Here is a 16,579-nt window from a genome sequence, read left to right on the forward strand (position 1 = left end):
ACTACTTGTGCCTGCAATACATAGGTTTTGTCATGGAGTATTTTTTCTCATGTAAATTGAAGGAAGAAACACTCATGTATGTACAGAACTGAGCTGAAGCTACCAACGAAATTACTTTTAAAGTGGAAGACCTATTATCATAAGAAAAGGGTTAACTGAGAACACTCATGTATGTACAAAACTGAGCTGAAGCTACCAACGAAATTACTTTTAAAGTGGAAGACCTATTAATATAAGAAAAGGGTTAACTGAGAACGTACACAGCACATATATGTATGAAGTGAACTACATTGGGGATCCTAAAACTAACTTCAAAGAGCAATTTAAGACATGTCTTACTTAACTAGCATACATGCCCTGTCTAAACATAAGAGTTCAAGTTGTACATGCGAAATGCACATTCAGTCACTGTCACCATTATTTATCACGACGGTTCTGTCACAAAAAAGATACATATGCAGACACATATACAATCATACACTGTAAAGCTTCAAACACTTGCTTACAATGTCTTAGAGCATCTCCAGCCGTTGCCCCCCCCCCCCCCCCCCCGGGAGGCATAAAAATCGCCGCCTGGGGGCGAGCCGGCGGTAGAATCGATGCTGGGGGCGGTTGGGCATCCAGCCATAGCCCCCAGGCGCCGATATCGGCCCATTTGCGGCCGCATTTCGGTCCAGATAAATAGAAAAATGGTCCGATATCGGCGAGAAACGGCCCATATTCGGCGTGGTTCGACGTTGAATTCTCAACATAAATAATTTTTTATCACATAGTTCATCACAGAAAATCAAATAATTCAACAAAATAGTGCAACAACAAATAGTTCAATACAAATTATATAGTTCAACAAATAAAAACTCATCACACGTCGAGCTATGCATCGCCCTTGATCCTCCATAGGTGCTCCACCAGATCCTGCTGCAGTTGATGATGCACTTGTGGGTCTCGGATCTCCTGACGCATACTGAGGTAGGCAGTCCAGGTTGCCGGTAGCTGGTGATCAACTTCGGCTAGAGGACCCTGCCTGTAGTATGTTTCAGTGTCAAACACTGGCTCTTCCTGCTCGCTCTCGATGATCATGTTGTGCAAGATGACACAGCAAGTCATGATCTCCCATATTTGATCTTTCGGCCAGGTCTGAGCAGGGTACCGGACAACAGCAAATCGAGATTGGAGCACACCAAATGCCCGCTCGACATCCTTCCTGCAAGCCTCCTGCACCTTGGCAAAGTGGGACTTCTTGCCTCCTGGCACAGCGTTTGAGATAGTCTTCACAAATATAGACCATCTCGGATAGATGCCATCAGCTAGGTAGTACCCCTTGTTGTAGTCCGCCCATTGACCTCGAAGTTCACCGGAGGAGAATGACCTTCAACAAGCTTGGCAAAGACAGGGGAGCACTGCAGCACGTTGATGTCATTGTGAGTTACTGGCATACCAAAGAAGGAGTGCCAAATCCAGAGGTCCTGTGTTGCCACCGCCTTAAGTACCACACTGCAACCACCTTTGGCGCCTTTGTACATCCCCTGCCAAGCAAATGGGTAGTTTTTCCATTTTCAATGCATGCAGTCGATGCTTCCAAGCATCCCAGGAAATCCTCTTGCTGCATTCTGTGCTAGGATCCGAGCAGTGTCTTCCGCATTGGGTGTTCGCAAGTATTGCGATCCAAACACTGCCACCACCGCCCGACAGAACTTGTAGAAACACTCAATGGTGGTGGACTCAGCCATGCGCCCATAGTCGCCGAGTGAATCACCGGGAGCTCCGTATGCAAGCATCCTCATCGCTGTCGTGCACTTCGGGATTGAGGTGAATCCAAGTTGCCGGCGCAATCCTTCTTGCATTTGAAGTAGCTGTCGAACTCCCGGATGGAATTCACAATCCTGAGGAAAAGCTTTCGGCTCATCCGATAACGGCGCCGAAATGTTTTGTCGCCGTGTAGTGGAGCGCCGGCGAAGTAGTCGGAGTAGAGCATGCAGTAGCCTTCGAGACGATGGTGGTTCTTTCCTTTGATCCGCCCCGACGCCGAGCCACCTCGTCGTGGCTTTTCATTGCTCGCCAGCAGGCCGGCGAGGGCGGCGAGGACCATGAGATGTTCCTCTTCCTAGACGTCGGCCTCGGCTTCCTCCTCCAGCAGCGCGGCGAGCGCTTCCTCGTCGTCCGAGTCCATTGCCGAGGCAGGCAAATCGCCAAACACCTTGCGGGCGCGGTGGGCGCGTACCCGCCGCTACACCGCCCCTCCGCGGCCGGAAACGTCGGAAAAATCGCCCAGCCGGTGGTGGAGAGGCTGCCTCGGCGAAACCTCTGCTCTTTTTCCACCGGGGATGGGCTATGTAGCGGTGGCGGGCGGCGGGTGGCGCCGGGATCAGCCGGTTGGCGGCCAAGCGCGCGGGGGGTGGGAGGCGAATCTGGAAGAAAGACTTGATTTTTCGCCTGACGGTGTGGAACAGACGTACTTTTCCCTTGCGCCGGAGCCCCCGAGCGCCCGCGGTGCGCCGGGTTCGGCCTGCGATCGCCGAGCCCAAAAACGGGCCGAGCCGGCGGATTTCAGCGTCCTGGGGGCGCGACTGGGGCATTTTTTCGGCGCCGGCGCCGAGAAAGTCGCCTGGGGGGCCTGTTGGGGGCGCGGCTGGAGATGCTCTTACTTTCTGTCATCAGTCTGCCGTCATGGAAAAAGTTAGGATCTCATCAAAAGTGTTTGGCCTTCCAAGCGCAATTTACTCAACACACAAGGCAAGGACCGTTTGTCTCGAGGCGACTGTTTTCTTCTATCCATCTCAGCGCCAACTAACCAATGGACTTGCAAAGAAATCAATATCCATCTATGTCTATGGAAAACCGGAAGAGGCTGAAGATTGGCTGGCAAACGAAGAGGTTGATTCTGCCTTATAATATAGATAGTTTTTCGTAGACATGATTTATAGAGATGATTCTATATGATGCATGCACTCTAAATGACTACATGTCTTAATTACCATCAGCTTGGTGACCAAAACAATTTATATGATGCATCTATGTCTATGTAGTTGAACTGATCTCAAGCCTTTCTTTTGGCCTTTGAAACTTCCTTGAATGTAATATATAATGCCATGTATTAACATCTTACCTAAATATCTATTTCCTTATGGTTCAATTATTTACTGATCGGTCTCTGAAGATTCTAATTTTCATGGTTTAAAAACTTGCTTCACTATCGTCATTTGCGCCATCGGCGTAATGGGTCACAGCAGAAGTAGCAGCGGCAAGCAGCAAAAGCGAGCAGCAACAAGCTCTTGGCCTAACCATGATGGCTCGGACCAAAATGGTCTCAGGAGGCTTCGCCACAACCATGTCCAGCGACGGCCAGAATGAGAAAAAACGACGCTGACAAAGAAAAGAAGGCACGAGAAGGCAGTGGCCGCTTCTCACCCTGTTGTTCGTGGCGAGGCCGGAGATGACGGCAGCAATGGCAGTTAGTGTCGAGGAAGAAGTAGGAGAGACCCGCGGCTTTGAATCCTTGGTCCAAAGGAGACACGGGCGCCGTCACAACGACAGCTGACGAAACAGAGGAAGGCGGCCTTGGTCCAAAAGTTTGATGCATGCTCGGTGTCCAAGAATCGAATCAGAACGACGACCGGAGCTGAACAAAGTTAGGGAAACTACCTAGGATCAAGAACTCACTGAAAAAATGAGGCGATTCACGGCGGCGTCCAGCGGGCCTGCATGTTGGACCCTGGGGCGTGGACGTCGAGCTGGGCAGAGGGATGGTGGATCCCGCCCGTTCCTACGGCTGGAGTTGTAGCGGTGAGCAGCGGCGTCCCCGACGAGCTCGACTAGAAGGAAGATCCAGGAGGAAGAGGAAATGGATTGAGGAGGGAGGTAGTGGAGTAGGGGTAAAACGTGAAGGGGCACAGAGTTGACTGGTGGGTTCGCCAGAGGGACCCATTGGTCAGCAGCAAAGGGAGAGGTTGAAAGAAAAATGAAAAAATGAAAAAAATGAAAATGCTACTACTATATAATATAACTATGTGAAAATGTCCAAGACTTTTCAGGAGTATTTGACTACCCTTTTTCAGATTTGAATTCAAATATGCCCCGAGTTTGGGTTTGAACTGTAAGCCGGTGATATGAAATCCTGAAATTCACTAATCTTTTACTAGAGTTTGTAAATAACACACGACTCTGAGATATAGCATGGAGTATGACTTAGACGTGTCAAACTATTTTAATTAATTTTTTTTAGATAACTCTTGGTTTGGATCTTAGAAAACATGTATCATCATGAACCATCTATCTATCATCAATTCGTACTTATTTTCATATATTCCATTCTGTGTCTACATATTTTAATGCACACTCTTCCAATACATGGCTTGCATTCGGCCTTTGCGCCATTGGCGCAACGGGTCATCTAGTACAGTGAAAGGGCGAGAGAGAAGCCTTTCTACATGGACACAATCTCAGACCTCTAGCCCATCTACACAACCAAGGAGTTGTCGGGCATCCGACAAAAATTGAGTCTCACAGCATCATTCATGTACTGCCACTTGAACCCTATCCCGCGAAGCACGGGAATAATCATGCCATGGCAGCATTTCGGGCCCAAAATCACTGCCACGACGGCCCTTTTACTTTGGTCTTCCCGTTAGCTGTTTTGCTGCAAATTATGTTAGCTCTCGCCGGGAGGATGCGGTTTGTGCAGTCTGGCGACAATGTGGGATGCCTTGCACAAGCTCTGCGGACCTTTCTGGTGGCCATCGGAGGCATGGCCCTGTGGGCAGGACAGGAGAGAAACAACACAGTTACTTCCACGACACATAATCGGACGGTGTTGTGGATGTTGCTTCCAAACACCAACGGCTTGATTGACATGGTGTGTATAGCAGTGCTGCGAGGGGTGATGATGGACTGACAGTTAGCAGATGGAGGTCTCTTGATATCCAGGGGTCACGCCCAGCCCAAATGTTCGCACCGTTCCCCACTCACCAAATAGTCTCTTTATTGAGCAATTCTATGCCATGCCACGTCGACAGAGTCTTCCCAGTGAAAACCGTGTCCAACGGTGCTGCCATTGGGGTAGCATTTATAATCTGCACGCAGAGAATCAGGGTGCTGGTTCGTATGGCAGGAGCCGCCATGCTTGCGAGGGGGCAGAGCTTGGGCTTCTAATTAAACAGAAAATTATAATCATATCGATTCTGCACAGGCAAGGGGATCATTGACGCAAACATGTCATTTTGGGCTTCACAGCAAGCAATTCTGCTGCATAGGACGTCATTGCCTCTTGCCAGCAGTTCGACCTCCCCATGCCACAGCACATCGACACATGTATTCTCTGCTCCTTGCAACAGTCACAGTGCACGACCTAGCTGATGCCCCACAAGGGGCAAAGGCATCCCAGAAACACAAGAAGGCAGGGGCAATTTTCTCCTCAGAAACAAATGAGATATCCAGAAGACCAGCACTGGTGTGCCAGGTGTATTTTCCTCTCTCGAAGCAGACGCTCCCTGATTTTTAAGAGCATTACCAGGAAATCAGGGGCTGCAAACAAAGACAGCAACACATGGCACTGTCTGGCAAGCTATATTCATCCTGTCAATCATAGGGCTGGCTGGCTGTTGATGGTAAATTACTCTCAACAAAGTTACATCCATTATACAACCGAGCATCGACATGCCTTTATTCCTGTTATATAGGTTCCTTCATTCATTGTTGACTCTAACAATGACGACTAGAAAGACGGCACCGTCGCTCCAACTCTGTCGCGGGGAATGAGGCGCAGCTCCGAGCCATGCTTCAAGAACACGTTGCCTGCAAAATTAACAATAGTTTTACATCAGCGGACATGGAAGAGAAGGGGCAGATTGACATAGGGAAGTGGTGTCATATTGACTAGACTAAGATTAAAAAAAGTATTAAATATATGGCATACGATATGCAAGCTCCAGAAGGCGGCTCAGAGTTAATCAAGCTAAAGAGAAGGGCAGTGAGTGTCCTGAAGATAAATATCTTAGGTTAGAGAGACCTATGTTCTGAGAAAGAGAGAAGTACAAGGCTATTAAGCTTATCAAGTATACTCCATTTTACAATCAAGCTGGCCACCTTATTTAAGTTCTAAGTAGCAAAATTCAGAGCCAGCAGACCAGCACAAATCGAATGGCTCATATGAACATGCAAAAAATTAGTGACCTCAAACAGTTCAATCAATCTTGAATAGCCTAGACAACTCACTTAGTCCAGTAACTCAAATTTTTTCCATGGAAAATATATTGTAGTTAACAGAACACTGTTGCATGTTAGGAATAGAACTGGAAAATATATTGTAAGCAAGGCTGCAAGGGTATCTGCAAATAGTACCTGCACTTTGCTGTGGGTTGATGCCTACTCCATCTGCAAAGGGGAAAAGCAATGTTAGTCAAAGTAAGAACATTATGTATGTCAAACAAACAAGCAAAATAATAAGGGACAAACATATTTCTGCTGTAACCATCTGAAGCTTGTCACACAAGCTTGAGAGCTCATAGTCAAATGATGACTGCATTATATAAGAAGTTAAAAATGGTTCATGTTAGTATGTTAGCCCTGACCACCACCCACCAAAAGGCAACAAAACTAACAGTTCAAAACTATACTGCAGGTTTTCAGCAGAGTACAAAGATACAAGTCGGGAAATAACACATCCTTGAATGCTGATCTAGAATTCCATCTTTGATGGGCTAAAAATTCCTGTTACCCAAGGCGATTATGACACATGAATTCACTGGAAAAGTCCAAGGACCATTGGTCATATTCCTAAGCACTACATCATCATAAAAATGATAAGGTATATATGGTAGGCTCAATCATCAAACGCTAGGTGCCCAAAAATATGTGGTGGCTGTGTCTAGGTGAAAAAGCTGAAACATTACAAATCACCGCTGAGCATCTCATAAGGCTAAGAAAATAGGGCCATGAACGCCAACTATCACTGTTAAACCTCGGGCATGCCCTGGGAAGCAAGAATAAAATCACAAGGGCTCCTACTCGCGCTATCCATATCTCAGAAACGGTGAAAAACGTCCGCAGAAAGCCTCAAGTCACCCTATGGAATCACCACTTGGCTTGCCAAAGCCGGAACAGATGAGTAACCTATCTGTCTGGATCAGACTACATGTTGAAACCGTGCTATGCATTTCCCTGTTTCCACAGACATACAGACTTCCCACTGAATTCCTCAACTGCGTCAACAATTCAAATTAAACTCTTGTTTTCTCCAATTGACAGGCATATTTGAACCTACAGAACACCTATGCTATCAATCATTCCAACATAAAGATAGATCCCATCCCACCAAGCGGAAGAAGTGGCGCAGAGAAACCACGGGCCATCACTTGCCCGGTAAAATCGCAACCTGATAGACTCAGGTGACACACCTAATCCAAATCGCATCAGAGCAACCAAGAGCACTAGGATCCCGACGGAATCCGACGGGAGGCCGCGCGGAGGGGCGGAGGCGGGGGGGCGTACCGTTGGTGATGATGGCGCTGGTCTGGGGCGGGACCTTGAACTCCTCTGCGGCGAACTTGAGCACCGCGGTGAAGGGCGCCGCCTCCGGCACGCTGAACCTGCGAGGCCACCGCACGAAACACGCGGATCAGGACGAGATCTGGCCCGAGGAGGGGTGGGGGGAGGAGGAAGAGGGGGGATCTGTACTCACACTTTGAAGGGGAGCTTGGGGTCGGAGGTGAGGATCACCTTGAACGACACCTTCCCCCCGCCTCCGCCGCCGCCGCCCTCCGCCGCCGCCATGGGTGTGCTGTGGGTTGCCGATACGCCGCCACCGCCTGGTGGTTCGCCTTGCCGGGGTCGCGTGATAGAATTTTGGTTCGGCCGATGCGATGCGATGCGCCTCAGGAACCCAGCTAGCCCTTCTTTTCGTGTAGGATAGTAATTCCCTTTACGTTACTACTTTTTCATTTCTTTCCTTTTTATTATTCCGTTGGAGATATCAGACGAATATCTCGAAAGTAGATGCATTTTGAAAAAAATTATATATTTGTACTATAAAGACACTTTTTGCAGTTCCCGGCTCACTCACACGTTTCCTACTAAATGACTAAATGAGGTCCATCTTGACGAGCTCATCAAGGATGAAATCCTATGAAAATATAGGATTTAGTGGGCGATACTCAGGGCATCCACATTTTTTTAGGGGTTTGGCAGCATTCACATACAAGATGCGATTCCTAGGAATGGTCCTTTCATCCATGGATATTCATGATGGTTTGGAAGGTTCGGGCACCTCCAAAAGTCTTTTTTTTTTTTGCTTGGTTAGCCCTTCAAGATAGAAATTGGACAGCAGATAGATTGGCAAAGCGAGGGTGGCTAAATGTGATCTTTGCCCTCTTTGCAAGAGGGTGCAAGAATGCGGATCTCATCTCCTCTACAAGTGTCGCTACACCCAGCGGCTTTTGGTCTTTGGTCATTGAAAAATTCCTCGTACTCGGGCTTGGCACATCCGCTTGGCCCTTGCTCGACTCGGTGCCGACGGCACGCCAAAACGATAAGCCAATGCCTCCCTCATCATGATTTGTCTCATGAACAATATGAAGCAAGCGAAACGCAAGAGTTTTCAAACATAAGAGTGCTCCACCGTCAATCTTACTTTCCTCCTCCTCTACCGAGGCCAACTTTGGGTCATCGCCGGTGCAAAGAAGCTAGGATCTTTTATTTCGCGAGAGTAATCCTCATGTCGTGTATTTAGGTGTCTTGTAACAAACTCTATTCTCTTTTACTTAATGGATGAGGCAAAGCTTTTGCCTCCATTCAAAAAAAAGAAATCCCTTCGCGGGCAACAGACACCAGACCAGCGTAGCCTGAACATGCTTCAGTTAAGGCTATGCAAACTGCAGGTTCAGCAATGGTGAACAAAGAACAAAATATATCTATCTGATCAGCAACAGATTGATGATGCGTTCATAGATAACATCACAGCTTTTGCAGGACGGCATTTTACACACAACTCCGATCGATAAACCGACCGCCGGCTACAGTTCATGACTACCGCTTGCTTGACAGGCCTTGCAGCTGCAGAGTTACAACCTCAAAATTTCTGCAGCTACAAGGAGCAGCAAACAAGATCAAAACTCGAAATACAACTCCATGCCGTCCCGACGACAACCGGAACCAAGAGAAAAACAACAACGAATAAATAGCACCTGAGGTGGTACTAATGCCAATGCTTGGGGTCTATAACTTGCCCCACATGGGAGTGTTGTTCCAGAACACTCCGGGCAAAGCGACTGCATAACCAACCGGATTCCAAGCTCTCATGTCGAGTTCCGAGCACCCAGGTTTCTTCTTCAGAGCTGCGAGGGGATCTCGCCTTCCTCCAAGTCCAGGTCGTCCCAGAGCTTCAACGGGGACCTCATTTCGCCAGATCCGTCCACGTCCATCATCCCAAGATCGAAGTCGAGGAAGTCGTCGGGGTTCATGTCCCCAAACAGCTCCTCGTAGGCGTCTCCCATCTCCTGCTCGAACTCCACGCTGGGCAGCTCTGAGAGCAGCAGCAGCCCTTGAGTGTCGTCGGTGTCCAGTGGGTAGACTTTGGTCAGAGACCTCCTCTTCAGAGCTTCAGGGGTTGTGGTTGGCGCCAGCTTGCTTTCTTGGTTGTCTTCTTCTTCCTGAGGATGACTCGAGACCTCAGATGCTAGAGTACTGATGGGAGACAGCACTGAAGAATCTATCTTGCGATCTGTGTCAGGTGTTTTCGTATCTTTGGGTGGACCAATATTGCCAGGATCTGAAGCTGCATGGTTCTTGAGGTCAATAACCTGCCCCTCTAAGGTCCCACCTTCAACTCCTTCGTCCAAGTCCACTGGGTAGACTTTCATGCAGGATTTAGCCTTGGGAGCCCCAGGAGTTGTATTCAATGCCATCTTGCTATGTTGATCAACTTCCCCCTGTTTACCACCGAATGCCAGACCGTGGACATACGACGGCATGCTATCCATCTTAGGTTCACTCGTAACCTTCACTTGAGAAAGATTTGTGGTACGTGACGGTCCAGAATCCTTGAGATCAATAACCTGCGTCTCTGGAGACAACTCGCCTTCCTCTATTTCTTCCTCCTGAAACTCAGTGCCTTCTATAGGGGGGCTATCATTCAAGCTGCCAGGGGGCTGCTCATTTCTGCTAATCTTGTTTGCAGGTTTCTCGACTTGAAACTCGTAACTATCTGATGGAAGGAAGACATTGATAGTTGGGTACTCGACAATAAGAGTGCCCCTCAGTTGGGGGCGCAAGGGCTCTTCTATATTGAGTTGACGGTGTGGCGACTTTGAATTCTACAGCAATGTTAAAACAAGAAGTCATTCTAATGCAAATGTAGAGCAAAGATCAATAACCGCAGAAGACACATGGTAACTTGACTGCAGTACCTTGGCAGACTTCTGAATGAACAGTTTCAAATCACGCAATTCAGTATTGCGATATGGCGTAAGCTGGTCCTTCCAAGGGGAAGGAGTCAGATGCTTTTCCAATAAAGATAGCAAGCTTGCATTCTCGTCTGTCCTGGAAAAGAAGGCATAATGAGCGTTGAAGGAACGGAAGATTCTATATTTATGTGTGGATCAAGCTAACTAGCGCAGCATGTATATGAATGTTTAGCTCTGCTTCCAAATGTTTGGTAGTACTAAGCAAGTGCAGAATCAGAAAATATGTGGCATAAGAAGTTTGAAAATGATAGATCATCTCCATAACATACAGAGCAACTATTTCAGAAATTTTAAGTACTCTTGTACTAAATCAGCGACAATTAATATGGATCGGAGGGAGTAGCTTTTACATGTATCTCTAATCATCTTGAAATGGTGCTAAACTAATAAGGATTGCAAACAGGAAAAACAGGAGGAGACATTCCATGCTGATAGATTAGAAAACTTACTGGTCGTCAGTTAGGACAATATCTGTTGAATTGAACTTCCACTCGACTGTCCAGTATATGCAGTCACTTCTGAAAAGAGATATTTACACATAAGGAGGAGGAGTGATACTACTGGTAAGGTTCATTCAAATGTATTTAGGCATAGGATGCTTGCACAAATTATTAACAAAATAAAACATTGTATATTCATTCTCAACATGTTGTAGCCACCGTGCTGACAGTGGTTGTGTTATTGCCTAAATAGCAAGGAGAGGACAAACTTGCATGGAAAACTTATCAGTTGTGAGTCGAAGCGCCTAACCATGGAATCATGCAAAGGCCAAACTGAATCATAATCACATTAAGTATGACATGAACCACAGCAATCAAGGACCCTAGAGCAAACGTGCCGAACTTCCGAGTAGCAAAAGTTGTTGAGCAACATGCAGGCCCATACATCCACCGGTGCAACTGGAGCAGCTGCACAGCCCCCCCCCCCCCCACCTAGTGGCGGAGCTAGCACAAGATCAGGGGGGGGGGGGGGGGGGGGGGGGGGGCGAACAAGAAATACACATCATTGGGGGGCCAAATGGCTAAGCTCTCCTTAATTTAACCCTCTAAATTTGTTTCCCTTCAGTAATTAGGCTACGGCTGGGGGGCCAGTGGCCACCCCAGAGCTGCACTTAGGCAATTCTTTTAAGTGTCATCAGTTCTGATTAAGAGATTAAAGATTAATCAGTTTGTTGAACTATAAAGAGAAAAAGACATGAGCTAACCAGGGAACCAAACCACCAACCCAGGCCCATGGCCCAACTATTGTCTCTCTCTCATCTCTTTCTATCACATTCACACGCAGGAGAGCTCTAGAGGCAGTTTACATAGCGCATCAAGTTCTCCCTTCCTTGACTCGCCCCAGGTCAGTGGCAAATCAGATCTCTCCAAATTAAATAGCTGGAAATTAACTCTTGGACGCCCCGTACCCTTGCTCTATCTCCTCCGATGGCTTCTCACTTTCCTGAGAAGAGAGGTGTCGATGGCAGTGGGCTGCAGATTCGTTAAACTGCAAAATATAAATTAGGGGTTTTCCTACTGATTTTACATTCAATCCTCCCTTCAGGAAATCTGAACAATCAGAGTCATGTTTCACTGCTTGGTCTGTGGTCGCGGCACAGAGCAATCAGAGACCCAAGCGTTGCTGTCTCATGGTCTGTATCAGCCTCATTCAACAGCCAGACTGCCGAAGGTTGTTTCGTCTCTTCTCTTGCCCCTCTGTTCTTTAGTTTCTTTTTTAAGGAAGTCCTGTTCTTTAGTTAATTGGTTGTTCTCTCCTGAAGTTGTGCATCCTTCTGTATCCTAATTCTCTAAGATGTCTTCTAGTTCTAGACATAGGAGATTTTCGTTTAATCCTTTGAGAAATCTATACTGCTACAAATGGTCAATGAAAAATACTTTACTCCCTCCGTTCTTTTATAAGACGTTTTAGACAGCTGACCTTGAACTGTTTTGGGCACTGTCTGAACTGTCTAAACGTCTTATAAAAGTGGACAGAGGGAGTAATTGACTTTCTTATACGCCCTCCGTTCCTAAATATAAGCCCTTTTAGAGATTCCAATATGGGCTACATACGGAGCAAAATGAGTGAATCTACACTGTAAAATATGTCTATATACATCCGTATGTAGTCCGTCTTGAAATCTCTAAAAAGGCTTATATTTAGAAACGGAGGGAGTAGTACATCACCAGGACCCAAATTTTGGGGGTCGGCCTTGGCAACATGCATCAGACGTACGCAATGATGTCAACAAGTAGATGATTACTGAATACATAGGCAAAGCAACAACTCAAACAAGATAGAGAGCATTCACTTCTCGACAGCATCCATTTGCTTTCAGTATCTTCAGTTTCAGTCAACAGTTATTGACACAAAATCAACTTGCTTGAGTAATATATCATCACCGTCATCATATAGCGATAGACAGGATCGATCGATCGAAAGAGCAGCAGTAAGATATACCTCCTGTCGTGCCGCGAGCGGTTCTGCTCCCTCCTGGTCATGCCAGTGGGTTGGAAGGCGAGCTGGACGCCCCGGCGCTCTGCGGCCTTGCGGAGGAAGGAGAGCCACGGCGGCAGCTGGGCGCCATGGCGTCCCTCGAAGCCGCAGCCGAAGTTGCGGCCGAAGCCGCCGAGCAGCCTGTGGGCCGACTCCCTGACCATGCTCGTCTCCTCCAGCAAGTTGTAATCTGCACGCAGAGAAAACAGGGGACGGTCAGCATGGATGGAAGCCACGGCGACCGAGGGTCGAGGGACGAATCTGTTCTAGGAATTGGGAGGAGGGTACCGGAGAGGAGCTGGTTGTCGTCGAACTGGGCGAGCGGGACGGGGACGGTGCGGGGGCGCTTGCCGGAGCAGGCGGTGCGGCGCTTGTGGGCCTGCACGCAGGGGAGGCTGCAGGTGAGGCGGGAGCAGCCCGGGCACCGGTACTTCCACGGCTGCTCCCCGCACTCCTGGCACGGGGCGCCCTTCTCCCCGCCGCCGCCGCCGCCGGGGCCGGAGCCGGAGCAGGCGGCGGAGGCGGAGGCGGCGGCGCTGGGGGGCGGCTCCCCCTCCATGCCGAGGCCGGGGGCTGGCGGCGCGGCGGCGGCTTCGGCGGCGGGGGTTTTCTGGCTAGGGTTTAGTGCGGGGTTTAGCTGCGGGGCGGGGCGGCCGCTCGGTCGGCGGCGGTGACCGTTTGCGTCTCTCTGGCGGCGAGCGAGGTGGGAAAGGTGGGTTTTTTATCCGCCGGAGGATGATACACCAATTACTAATTTCTATTTATGCTTTGATACTCCGGCATAGTTTTTGGTAGGGTGTAAAATAAAGATTTTTTTCTAGGGTTAGAGTCACCTACAAGAAACACCATAAATCTCACTGCTAAGTTTGTGAGGTGGAGTTGAAATCAACAAGTATTAGGGTTGCATGATGAAATCAAAATCCAAACGGGTTAAGGTTGCGAGGCAGAGTTCAAAGTCGGCGTGAGATTGCAAAGTGGAGTCTAAGTCGACGTAGAGTAAGATCGCAAGGTGGAGTCGAACTCGAAGCCGATTGGTGAAGCTGCTGGTACATCATTCAAATGAGCGCATCGTGGCACAGACTAGGTAGCCGTTGAGCCCATCAAAAATTAAATCCTGATACAACCCTGCTTCATTTGTAGTGCAATTGTTGGTATAAGTTTTTCTCATATACCAAATTCGTTGATCTTAATCTTCCATCTAATGTTTCATTATACATATGTTATTTTTGTGTCTTAAATGGTTAAACCTAAATAAAACTCAATTATTTGTTCTTCTTTAAAAATATGTTCAATTAAGGTTCTATTTTTTTCAATTCTAAAATTGCCACCTACAATTTTGCTCTTTAGACCCATGTAGTTGATGTTTTGGACATAATAAGTCTAGTAAAACATGGATGGGGATTAACTAAGCTCGGGCTCATATGAGCTCTGTTGAACAGTAAAATTCGAAAAAGTAAGAAAAACTGAAGAAAAAATGTGGCAAAATTTGACAAATGTTTTAAATACTTGCAAAGTTTCACCATGCATTCGTGGAAGCTATGGCAAAAAGAACCAGCACTCCAAAAATAACCTTTTTGAGTATCGATTTTGTTTTTTTATGACTTCTACGAATGTCATTTCATATTGAAACTTAACAGGCATTGAAAACATTTGTCAAAGTTTGTCACCAAAACAATTCACAACTTTTTGGATTTGTTTTCAATTTTATTTTTGGATTTTACTATTCACTTGAGCTCATATGAGCTCGAGCCGAGAAGGACACTTTCGGTAGAACATCTAAAACTTCCCCTCTCAATATAGTTTAAGTATTTGTGTCTGTAGAAACGCCCATAATCTCTTAATTTATGGAATTTTATAAATTGATTAATAAATAGTGGTTAAATTATCAAAACGGTTGTTTGAAAGGAGTACATTGTTAAAAAAGATCCCATTTCATATGTAGAGTTTTTCTCATAGCAGTATGGTTTTTTTAGATCATATATACAACCCCATTAAGCAATCTGATTATTATTATTATTATTATTATTATTATATGTAGTTCAGAGTTTTTTTTAGAATTCAGCATTTTTACGGCCATGTTTTTATGACTTCTTTTCTAGCGTATGTTTAGATGCCTCTTTTTAGGACATGTTTTTATGACTTATGTGTATAGATTTTCTTCACACTCTTATGGAAATGTAAGAGAGTGGGAGAAGGCCCTGAGGAGTGAGCAGTATACAATTATTATTATTATCTCTACTCCTAATGGAGCAGTTGGTAGCCTGGTACTCCGGTTTTATTTTCGTCCGCTTTTTTTTCCTCCCACCTCCCACCACCCCCTCCCACGGGTTTTCTTATCAATTGGTTTATTTTTTACTCCACTATTTTCTTTAAAACATCATCACTTCCCAAACATACAAAAGATCACGGATCTAACTTTCCTAACTTATCCAAATCAACCGATCTCTCTCATTAATGCAATTTGCTTTAGGAAACAAATAAAGGATTTTAAGAAAATTAACAAGTAAATCATGACAAACAAATCTAATTGTGGAAGTATTACTTTTTTTCTACTCCTAATGAAGGAGTCTGCTGTCGTGATGGTCCGTTCGGTCCTCGTTTCGTTCGTTCGTTTCGTGTGGTTGACTCCCCGCACATGGGCCAAGTCCAGCAAAGCCCACAACACACACACGCAGCACATCCCTCTACCTTTAGCGCGAGCACCGCCTCTAATCCCATGCATCCTGCCCCTCGTCTCATCAGCCGTCGCTCGCCATCCTCGGCACCACCTCGCGCTGTGCTTGCCCACGCGTGCTCGTCCAACAGCCGCTATAGCCCCTCTACGCCGCCTCGATGACCTCCTCCGCGGCCCTCCCCACGCCGACCATGGGCTGCCTCCATCGTCGTCATCCGGATCCGTGACCATGACGACCGACCCCTCCCCTTCCTCCTCCGCCCCCTGGCTGCTCTGCCGCCACCTGAGACGGTGGTTCTTTGCCTGAAGCTCGGCAAAAAAGAAGTGTCATGGACGGAGGGGACCGTCGACAACCAGTTCCTCAGCCACAAGAGCACGCGTAAAGTGATGCATCTACCACAAGGAGATGCCCTTCGAAGAGGACTGCAGCGACAACAAGAGCGGGCCGCGGGAATCCATCCGGGGGACAGCGGCGAGGGGACCAGCGCGGCAAGGGTGGCTGCTCTTCCTCTACCAGTGGCCATGAACACAACCACAGACCACCACTGAGCTCTGGTTCGATAGGTATGATTTGGGGGTTGTTGATGCTTGTTGGTCGATTTATTGTGTTAGATATTATTAGATATTTGGGAGTTCCCATTCTATGACCAGTCTAGGAAAATATTGTTGCAGGGTAGTATAGTCAACAGGCAACTGGGAGGATCAGATATGGAATTCATTTATACGAAACAAAAATCCTGAGGCAGTAAGGCTCCTCTTTATTTTGTGTCTAATTACAGAAGTATTTATTTTTTATCTGAGGTTTTGTAGAGTTTTAAGAATCATTGTCCATAATAGAAAGCTTAAGGCAGTAAGGCTCCTCTTTATTTTGAGAAATAATTGTAATCCTAGGTATCCTGATATTATGGTTTTTGAAGGCTTAGAAATCACACAAGCTGCCTTGGAAACTGATCTATCAACACATATTCACCAC

At 47.0% G+C, this 16,579-nt stretch overlaps 2 protein-coding genes across 2 annotated transcripts; both read right to left on the reverse strand.

Moving 5' to 3' along the window:
- Positions 1–5,490: 5,490 nt before the first annotated feature.
- LOC109748057 (uncharacterized) lies at positions 5,491–8,095 on the reverse strand. The gene is made up of 4 exons (XM_020307114.4): positions 7,676–8,095; positions 7,486–7,583; positions 6,337–6,369; positions 5,491–5,790 (listed from the first exon to the last, which is right to left on the reverse strand). The coding sequence occupies exons 1-4, from the start codon at positions 7,765–7,767 to the stop codon at positions 5,711–5,713; spliced, it is 303 nt and encodes a 100-aa protein (XP_020162703.1). The 5' UTR covers positions 7,768–8,095; the 3' UTR covers positions 5,491–5,710.
- A 787-nt stretch (positions 8,096–8,882) lies between these two features.
- On the reverse strand, positions 8,883–13,631 carry LOC109748059 (uncharacterized). The gene is made up of 5 exons (XM_020307115.4): positions 13,221–13,631; positions 12,897–13,122; positions 10,904–10,972; positions 10,398–10,530; positions 8,883–10,304 (listed from the first exon to the last, which is right to left on the reverse strand). The coding sequence occupies exons 1-5, from the start codon at positions 13,489–13,491 to the stop codon at positions 9,321–9,323; spliced, it is 1,683 nt and encodes a 560-aa protein (XP_020162704.1). The 5' UTR covers positions 13,492–13,631; the 3' UTR covers positions 8,883–9,320.
- Between the last annotated feature and the right edge of the window lie 2,948 nt (positions 13,632–16,579).

This window comes from Aegilops tauschii, chromosome 3 (genome assembly GCF_002575655.3).
Source record: "Aegilops tauschii subsp. strangulata cultivar AL8/78 chromosome 3, Aet v6.0, whole genome shotgun sequence".
Classification (NCBI taxonomy): domain Eukaryota; kingdom Viridiplantae; phylum Streptophyta; class Magnoliopsida; order Poales; family Poaceae; genus Aegilops; species Aegilops tauschii.

Bases quoted from the DNA above. Each gene is read 5' to 3' on its own strand.
- LOC109748057 (XM_020307114.4), bottom strand. From the start codon at position 7,767: ATGGCGGCGGCGGAGGGCGGCGGCGGCGGAGGCGGGGGGAAGGTGTCG. The intron at 7,584-7,675 runs GTGAGTACAGAT...GTGGCCTCGCAG, and splicing joins CCCAAGCTCCCCTTCAAAGT to GTTCAGCGTGCCGGAGGCGG. The intron at 5,791-6,336 runs GTACTATTTGCA...TTAATTTTGCAG, and splicing joins CAACCCACAGCAAAGTGCAG to GCAACGTGTTCTTGAAGCAT.
- LOC109748059 (XM_020307115.4), bottom strand. From the start codon at position 13,491: ATGGAGGGGGAGCCGCCCCCCAGCGCCGCCGCCTCCGCCTCCGCCGCC. The intron at 10,973-12,896 runs GTATATCTTACT...ATCTCTTTTCAG, and splicing joins CGCTCGCGGCACGACAGGAG to AAGTGACTGCATATACTGGA. The intron at 10,531-10,903 runs GTAAGTTTTCTA...CTTCTTTTCCAG, and splicing joins ATTGTCCTAACTGACGACCA to GACAGACGAGAATGCAAGCT.